Genomic DNA, 10222 nt, shown 5'->3' on the forward strand with positions numbered 1-10222 from the left:
ATAATTGCTTCTGAAATATCTCAAAACATCATTTTTATGCTTAATCAATGTTCAATATAGTCATGATGTAATTAGAATTACATTTTGATTTTGTACTTAAATTTACACCATTTTTAGACAACAGCTTCAGAATGCACAGAACAGACATATTTATGTATAATTAGCTCACAGAAACATACCAAAACACTTCAAAATAATGAAGTTTTCTAGTTAGAAATGTAAACTTCTTTTGAAATGTTTATGTGTATTAGTTTTTTCGTTTTGATCTGAGCATAATCAGTACATTAAATAAATATGAATGGGTGGACAACAGGAACATGGAGGTAATGAGGACAGCAAAAGGCAGTAATAAGGAAACTCTGTAAGCTGGTGAAATCTTTTAAAAAGTGCTGCAGGAGGTGATGTTTCACTAACAATCTCCTGTAAGAATGACCCAACTATCGAAGTTTTGGTAAAGATGTCAACATCTGCATGGCTCAGTTTACGTCCATTGATTGTTACGACAGCAACTTGTAACCATGAAGACTCTGCTATTATCTCCCTGTGGATGTAAAACAGGATTCATAATCAGTGAGATCCAAACACACCCAGTCTGAAAGCTTTATACATACACACACATATATATAATTTATTTTTATTTATTTATTTTCCCCATTCATATTCAGACTCACTTAAGAGTCTTGTTAGAGACCAGGACAGGTGTAGTTGCTGTCAGAGTCCAGCCCGCTGGAGATGAACCGCACAAATCCTGGCCTATTAGAGCGAATGTGGGACTTGATCCAGGACTGGTAACGGGACACTCTGGAGTAGACCCCTGGCAGATTGGGCCGAGCACAACCAAAACCAAAACTTACAATTCCAGACTGGACCCAAACAGAGCCCTGTTTACTTACCATTGGACCTCCAGAGTCTCTCTGTAGAGATGAAGAGGACACATCTGAGAATCTTTGAAACACCTGATTATGTAACCAAATGAGATGAGGAAGCCTACCTGGCATGAGTCTTTGCCTCCTGCCAGAACACCAGCACAGATCATGTTGTCTGTGACTGTGCCCACTCCATTCATGCAGTTACACTGTCTGTTTCCCACAACTAGCACCTCCACTTCTTGCAGCGTTTGAGGGAAGGGTAAGGCCACTGATGGGATGCAAGACGAGGAGCTGTTTACACATAAACCACCAAACCTACCATCAGGCTGAGCATTTGATTCTGGAAAGATACACAACAGGATCAGTGTTGTTCATGAGAGGAGACAATTTTCAGTAAGATCCTATTTTTAAAGTGAAAATATACATTTGCGTCTATAGTTTAAATTAAAACATTTATGTTGTATGCACATTTTGGCATAAGCCTGACTTACCTGCAGACAGGAGGCTCAACAATGCCAATAAATGAATCCACTGCCTCAGCGCCATTTTGTAACTGTACAGTTCTTGTGTGTCCCACTTTTTATACCTTTCTCCCAACCATAGGTGAGTGGCAAATATATAAGTGTGTCACCTATATTTGCCCCTCCCATTTGCACACCCCACGGCTGAAGCATTTCCTGCTTCCTTTAATTTCTGGGACAAAGACTTTTAAAAAGATTGCAGGGTTTTTTTTATATGTTATGTGTATTATATTTTTAATATATTGCCAGTAGATTTCATCAAAGACTTATTGTTACATTCATATTCATCTCGGAGTCAATGAAAAACCTCCCTGTGGACTCTAACCAAATAAGGAGAGTGAATATGTAAGATATTTAAAGACTGAGAAACCATCATCTGTTAAGATTATGGTGGAATTCTGTACAAGTGTCAGTTGTCACTGATGTGTCTGCTGTGTGTTTCAGCACCATGGTAAAATGATATTTCAATGACAAAATATTTACTGGTTTTGTCAAGTGTCTTAATGACTATCCAGTATCATATTGTCATGATGTGACAATTATTTACATCAGATTCAGAAACAATGTTATTGTTTCTGAATGTGACTCATTCTCTTTACACCCTAAAACAAAATTTGTTTATGTTAATTTTCTCCCTCATCATTAACCATTGCATACTTCATGGTTTTAAAACAGAAACATAATTTTTTATAAATGTTTATAAAGTATTGAGACTTTTTAAAAATTCAACGTAATTTCAGCTGTGATATTCTAAACTACCTGAAATTAAAGATTTATCCAGATAAAGTCATGTTATTTTGTAAGATAACCAAGGCACATGCAGCTGCAGAAGAAATTTCAAATCACGAGACTAAAGCAATTTCTGCGGAGCTCTCAGATAGAACAAACACGACTCTTCCTAGAGCTGGCCTGGTTGGCCAACTAATGATCTGATAGGCCTCCGGAAGTGAAGTGACCAAAAATCTGCTGGTGATCATTCTAAGTAAGCTTCAGAAATCCTGTAAACAATCTCAGTGCAGCACTCCAACATATCTTATGGCAGTGGTCAGATGGTTGATCTCAGTTCTATGCATCATCAGTTGGAGGGGGGAGGGGGGGGGAGTACCGATTAGCTATCAGGTTATTTTTAGCTGATTACAAATAATCACAAGTAATCATCAACAATTAACCTGACAAATGCTGTGCAATGGGTGACATTCTGCACAAGAGTGTTTATGTGGATTAGGGTTCTATTTACGACCTAATGACTGTGTTATAACTCTTTTTTTATACTTCTTTTGTAAATATATTTCAACTTTCTTCCCTTGACACCGCAGGGACTGCACTTAATTTTGTTGTGACATAAAGATATTCTGATTCGGATTCAATACAGTGCAGCATAAAAGTGGCAGCATTGTGCTATAGCAATGTTTTTCAACTAATTAAAACCTGTTTAGACTGATCAGAAACTGAATGGAGAAATGCAAAGAGACACTATCGATGCAAATCTGGAGCTCTTTTCTGTTGGTTTTGAAGGTAAATATACCACAGGCCCGGAATGAAAGTCCTAAACTGAGAAGATGTACTTTACATAAACGTACCTTAAAAAAGAAAAGAAAAAGTCTCGCAAAAGCTGGCTTGTTGTCAGCACTCAGTTTAATGGAACTGGTGGCTTTCACATCTGGAAAAAAAAAACACCACCAATGGTGCAAAGTATATACACATTTTAGAGCAACATATACTCCAATCCAGATGACATCTTTCTTTAGAAAAGGCCTTGCATATTTCAGCAAGACAATGGTCAACCACATACTACACTAATGACAAAAGCACTGCTTTGCAGTAGAAGAGTCGAGGGGCTGAACTGGCCTACCTGCAGTCCAAACTTTCACCAACCAAAAACTGAAAATTTGGCCTATCATGAAACATAGCATACAACAAAGAAGACACAAGACTGATGAGCAGTGAGGGTCCGGTCTCAGACAAGAATTGGACAACATTCCCTTCTCAAAAAACCCAGAAGCTGATCTTCTCAGTTCCCAGAAGAAGTATTGCAGTCATCAAATTCAAAATGAGACAATTTTCCCCTCAAAATTGTTGATGATCTCATTTTAAACATTTCATAAATTTCTTATGTTATATTGTGAATTTCACAGTGCTTTAAGTTTTTATTTACACTTTGCACAGCATCTTTTTTGTAGTTGGGTTTTTAAGTACAAACATTCTGATATCTTTTCCCTTGTCCATTGGGAATACTAAGTGTAGACTGATGAGGGCAAAAAAAAAAAAAGTATATAATTGTATGATGAGCTACCAATAACAAAATGTGTAGTACAGAAAAAAAAAAACACTTTCTGAATGCACTGTGTGACTTATTTAAAAATACAAATACACATATTACTAATAAGATTAAATGCTATAACTACAGTCTGGCATCAGTTAGCTGAGTTATTCATCTTGATTCCTGCAAAAGACAGCCCATGAAACAAATCACTGGATTTGGTCATCATAATCAAAAAATAACTAGCACCAGATGATGGTTAGGAAGGGTGGATTTGTTATCAAGTCTTCACACATATAGACAAGTGACAAATGTGGGGATTAGGTGTCTTTGTTATGTTTTAGGGGTTTGTTGATTCTAATGTTCCACTTATAGAAAGCGTTCATTGATTTATTCAATATTGCGGCTCTTTAAATCAACGGCTGCAGCAGGGTAAACATGAGGACACTGACGACGTGCAACAATAAACACTTGAAATGCACTTCTTTGATATTTGTTCCTTTTATTCCATGTTGCACTGTCAAAGACCCACAAATCAGTACATTGGATCAAATGTAATACAAATGCACACACTGCGCAAAAAAAACATGACTGCAACTCACAAAATATTACACCAATTTTTGTGCAAAACTGCAACATCAAACTACAGCATCAACTAGTGCATCAAACTATACATCAAGCTGCGGTCAACAGAAAGTTTCCCCTCATGCTCACCGCTCACACTACCTTTCTGCTCATCACACAGCAGGTGCGGTGAACAGTTGAGTGCAACCACATTTATCATCTAATACACACCCATGAGTGATGCCCCACAACCATGCACCAATACAGTGTGTGCATTTAAACCAACCCTCTTAATCCAAAAAAGGAAAAACATATATGGCTCTTACATCCAATAAAAAATAATTTCTCTCCTAATGGGAGTGGTCTATTTCATATTGGCAGAGTATTTACAGTATGCAAAGGATAACTGAATGGTTTGATGAGTATGGAAATTATATAAATGCAATGCTATGGCCTTTTCAGTCAGCAAATTAGCCCTCATCCTACTGATACATTTAACTCTCTAGGGTCCAGGGTATAATTGGGTGTTTTTTACTACTTTTAATTTTACCTCTTTAATTCACCTTTAAAAACTGCTTACCTTGCCTCGTTTGTTATCATTCTTTTCAGCATAACCTCACATGTCTGAATTTAGTGTCATTTTTTCTAAATTCAGACAAAAAATAAATACAGTCTGAGTAGAAAAAAAGTTATATTTTTTACTGTAAAAATGGCAAACATGTTTAATGAATTATTTTCAGAACTTAAAACAAAATTGTATTTTTTAAAAACCTATGCACAAGTTTTGCAAAAACAACAAAGTTATATGCAGCTAATTACCTAAAAATGCAGCCAATCCCTCAGCCGTTTTTAATATAAACATTTAAAAATCAGGTTATTTAGAAATCAGGTGTTCTGCATAAAATAAGATGTCACACAAATTATTTGTGGGGCTCTAAAAAAAATGTTTCTGTCCACTAGAAAACAGAGGAGCACATCACAAGCCTGATACCTGCAGGCCTGAAAACAGGAGGTGAGACAGCGTTTACATTGCAATCTGCCTTTGGTGGCTTATTGGCAAGCAACTGTGACATTCATTGGAACCCTCATTGTTTTGACACATAAAACAAACAAAACTATACACTTCAAACACGTTTAACGCCTCAAATCTCTCACATCTCAAAACTCGTTATCGCTCTCACCGCTGTCACTCCCAAAACGTTCCTCTCTTCCTAAAAAACGAAATGCCACATGTTGCCTTATAATTTTTGGGAAAAAAAATACTGGTAGAAACATCCTCTAAAAGCCACTTTTTAGTTTCTTACTTTGACTACATTTCAGAGACTGTACGTTTTCACTTTTATTTGATTAAAGATGTTAAAACTGAAATTCATCTTTTACTGGAGTATTTTTCAACACTAGTATTTGTACTTCTACGGAATGTCTGTACTTTTGGCTCCTCTGCAGTTGATGAACATGTGGTAACATGTGGTAACTTGTGGTATATATATATATATATATATATGCACTTTTCTTTTAGGAAGAAAACTGTGATGGATTAGAGAGAGTAAATGGTTAAACAAGGAATTGATTCGTAAGAAAATAGAGCTCAGTTTTTTTGTTTTTGGGCTATCCAGTCAAGCTACAACTACAATCCAACTACAAAAAGTTATCACCAATAGAGTCTTTTATTTTTTGCAACAGAAAACGTTTCTCAAGTTGTCTTGATCCATGCTCAATCATCCAGGTAAGTAAATCCCAAAATGGTTGATACTGTTCATTTGGATGTAGAACAATGGGCTGTGAGGTCAGTTCCCTGATCAATAATATACAAATTGTCATGACCATTGATCAACAACCACTGATCAAAGCCCACTGATCAATGGCCATGAGTACCATTCACAGAGAATTAGGGAATGGCTGCAATCACAGCATTGTAAGATGGTGACAGTTGTACCCCTAGGCCCCCTCCTCGATTCAGAGATGGTTTTTCCATTTTCACGTAAATGGCCTACTTAACTCCTCACTCAAACCAGCGTTCCTCCCTGTCCAGGTCCTGGCCTTACGAGGTAGCTCTTCTGTGTTGTGCTATCCACTTAGCCAGAGGTTGTTTGGATATGTAAATCATAGCAATTCTCTGGCACTTAACAGCGTACACTATATTACTCTGTTTGTTTTAGGGGTGGGGTGAACCAATTTTTGGTGCAGCGTGAGGAACTGACCTCACAGCCAATTGTTCATTCAGTGGGCTGGTTTCAGTTATTGTGCAAATGTTCTGTTTATAAGGTTGGGGAAACCTGCAGTAAACATTTATCAAATCGAAAACGCTACATCCAGATGAAAAGAATCAACCTTTTTAACATTTCTCAGATTATTTTGATATTTAAAATTCGGCAGGATCACTTCTCTTGCACTTCTATGGTGATCTTCTATGGACCTAATCTGCAGATCTATTCACTAATCATATAGCAACATCTGTGTCTCTGTAATTTTTACATATGCTGTGTAAATCTGTTTAAACTGTCACTGTGCAGACTCACATTCCTTTTGCTGACTAAAATTTCTTCTTTGTGACTAAAAGGTCCCTACATGATAAACTGTTATATTTATAAGAAGGTTACTAATAATGATCAGAGTATATCTCCAGATATCAGTGTAATGTCAATGTAATGTCACCATGTTAGCACGTTACTCTGCAGTTGATGAATCTACAGATATTTGTGCATTTCTGGGCTCCCTTGTCGGGAAATTCTGACTAAAGTGCTGTCAAAGGCATACAGGCTGACTAATACCCAGAAAAACTGTTGACTGAAACCTGGCCTAGGATGATGCAGCAACATTATTTTAAATGACAATTTAAAGAGACAGTAATTTAAATTCTTCAAAATTTATCACACTGAAAAGACATGCAGAGTGTAAAGGTTTAATATGAAGCTCTGTTTTACAGTAAGTTAAAGAAAGAAGATCTGCGCTCTCATATCTGACAGCATCGCACTGTGTTTTTATCAATTCTTACCTAATCAAGAAACAGAAACAATTAAATGTAAGAAACTGAGGGGTTTGTTTCGTTATTATTTCATTCAATAACAGTAACATTATTCATAGATTTTCACAGCTTACCATATTAATTTCCCTCGATTGTTTGCAAGTAGGGATGGGTACCAGTATCCGGTGACATTATGGCACATAAACGGCAGTAACCAAACCGAAAAGCAGCGCACATTTCGGTGCTTTATTTTGGTGCTTTTTTTTTTTTTTCCAGAGACGTCATACACTTTGGATTCCAGCCAATCATTTTACCTTTGCAAGCGTAGTAGGCAGGCCCAGGTACGTACAGTGGGGCAAAAAAGTATTTAGTCAGCCACCGATTGTGCAAGTTCCCCCACCTAAAATGATGACAGAGGTCAGTAATTTGCACCAGAGGTACACTTCAACTGTGAGAGACAGAATGTGAAAAAAAAAATCCATGAATCCACATGGTAGGATTTGTAAAGAATTTATTCGTAAATCAGGGTGGAAAATAAGTATTTGGTCAATAACAAAAATACAACTCAATACTTTGTAACATAACCTTTGTTGGCAATAACAGAGGTCAAACGTTTACTATAGGTCTTTACCAGGTTTGCACACACAGTAGCTGGTATTTTGGCCCATTCCTCCATGCAGATCTTCTCGAGAGCAGTGATGTTTTGGGGCTGTCGCCGAGCAACACGGACTTTCAACTCCCGCCACAGATTTTCTATGGGGTTGAGGTCTGGAGACTGGCTAGGCCACTCCAGGACTTTCAAATGCTTCTTACGGAGCCACTCCTTTGTTGCCCGGGCGGTGTGTTTTGGATCATTGTCATGTTGGAAGACCCAGCCTCGTTTCATCTTCAAAGTTCTCACTGATGGAAGGAGGTTTTGGCTCAAAATCTCACGATACATGGCCCCATTCATTCTGTCCTTAACACGGATCAGTCGTCCTGTCCCCTTGGCAGAAAAACAGCCCCATAGCATGATGTTTCCACCCCCATGCTTCACAGTAGGTATGGTGTTCTTGGGATGCAACTCAGTATTCTTCTTCCTCCAAACACGACGAGTTGAGTTTATACCAAAAAGTTCTACTTTGGTTTCATCTGACCACATGACATTCTCCCAATCCTCTGCTGTATCATCCATGTGCTCTCTGGCAAACTTCAGACGGGCCTGGACATGCACTGGCTTCAGCAGCGGAACACGTCTGGCACTGCGGGATTTGATTCCCTGCCGTTGCAGTGTGTTACTGATGGTGGCCTTTGTTACTGTGGTCCCAGCTCTCTGCAGGTCATTCACCAGGTCCCCCCGTGTGGTTCTGGGATCTTTGCTCACCGTTCTCATGATCATTTTGACCCCACGGGATGAGATCTTGCGTGGAGCCCCAGATCGAGGGAGATTATCAGTGGTCTTGTATGTCTTCCATTTTCTGATGATTGCTCCCACAGTTGATTTTTTCACACCAAGCTGCTTGCCTATTGTAGATTCACTCTTCCCAGTCTGGTGCAGGTCTACAATACTTTTCCTGGTGTCCTTCGAAAGCTCTTTGGTCTTGGCCATGGCGGAGTTTGGAGTCTGACTGTTTGAGGCTGTGGACAGGTGTCTTTTATACAGATGATGAGTTCAAACAGGTGCCATTCATACAGGTAACGAGTGGGGGACAGAAAAGCTTCTTACAGAAGACGTTACAGGTCTGTGAGAGCCAGAGATTTTCCTTGTTTGAGGTGACCAAATACTTATTTTCCACCCTGATTTACGAATAAATTCTTTACAAATCCTACCATGTGGATTCATGGATTTTTTTTTCACATTCTGTCTCTCACAGTTGGAGTGTACCTCTGGTGCAAATTACTGACCTCTGTCATCATTTTAAGTGGGGGAACTTGCACAATCGGTGGCTGACTAAATACTTTTTTGCCCCACTGTACGTTCTTTTAGAGAGGAGCTACAGATTAAAAATGCCCAAGGCGAAGCGGTCAAAAGTCTGGCTGTACTTCACAGCAAAAGATGCAAACTCAGCAGCCTGCAACAAGTGCTTTAAGGTGATACTGTGCAAAGGAGGTAACACATCGAATCTGATGAAACACCTGGCGACGCATAGCGTTTTTTTAAAAGCCGAGAAATGCACTGTATTTGATAGCTTGCTGCAAGACCTCACACCGAGTCCGGGTGTGGTGCCTGTTATCGGACCCGGCATTAGCAACATCCCCCAAGAACCCGAAGAGGAGAGTCCTGGCCCCTAGCCCTGCCAGTGTAGCAGAAATGATGACGGATGATGATGGCAGCAGCAGCCGTTCTTCTCTGCGTGAGTAGCTTAATGTTGTTCGTGTGTAATTTACTTTGAGTAGGCTAACCACGTTATTACATTAATGCATGTAAGGTGAACTAGCAAACACCGTCGTAGTTTCATGCAGCTGTCTTCTTGATTGATGGCAGATACTCCCTTCACCCTGGCAAAAAGGGTGGAACATGTAAGACAATAAGGTAGAAAACTGCTCCCTGAAGTAGAGAAAAAGGAAACGACTGGCTCTTTAGGCACCCCCATTCAATAGACAGGAAAATGTAAGCTTGGAACCCTCAATGACAATGTTCTGTTGTGATGGACCGAGCAGTGAAGGAAAGTCAGGCACAGGTTGAAGTCCAAAAAAGAGGTTTTTTTTTATTTAACCCCAAAACTAAGTTGGTTAAACTGGATAGAAAAATCTCAATCTTGGGCCCATAAAAGAGGTCAAAATCACAGAACTCTACTCAACAGCTAGCAAAAAACAGTACTACTAACACAAAGAAACTGACCTACCTAATCGAGACAAAGGGGAAACTTAAAAAAGTGGCTGATCAGCCCACAAACATGCATAAAAGGGTTAAAATACACAAATACCCAACTAAAACTAATATAATAAATTCCATCTCTTAACACCCCCCCCCCATGATCCAGAGTTGTGGTATGCCCCAACTTGCAGATCTCCATATAGGCTTGCTCGGAGTGTGCACTGCATCACAAAACTAGGCATCAGC

At 39.0% G+C, this 10222-nt stretch overlaps 1 protein-coding gene across 1 annotated transcript in view; it reads right to left on the minus strand.

Moving 5' to 3' along the window:
• Positions 1-683: 683 nt before the first annotated feature.
• LOC146381714 (testisin-like) overlaps positions 684-10222 on the minus strand; it is a 28715-nt gene continuing 19176 nt past the window's right edge. Inside the window, exon 6 of the mRNA XM_084937859.1 lies at positions 684-914. Coding sequence (XP_084793985.1) covers positions 684-914 — 231 coding nt within the window. The remainder of the gene's footprint in view (positions 915-10222) is intronic.

Source organism: Perissodus microlepis, chromosome 8, assembly GCF_051167445.1.
Source record: "Perissodus microlepis isolate ML-2025 ecotype Zambia chromosome 8, ASM5116744v1, whole genome shotgun sequence".
In the NCBI taxonomy this organism is placed as follows: Eukaryota; Metazoa; Chordata; class Actinopteri; order Cichliformes; family Cichlidae; genus Perissodus; species Perissodus microlepis.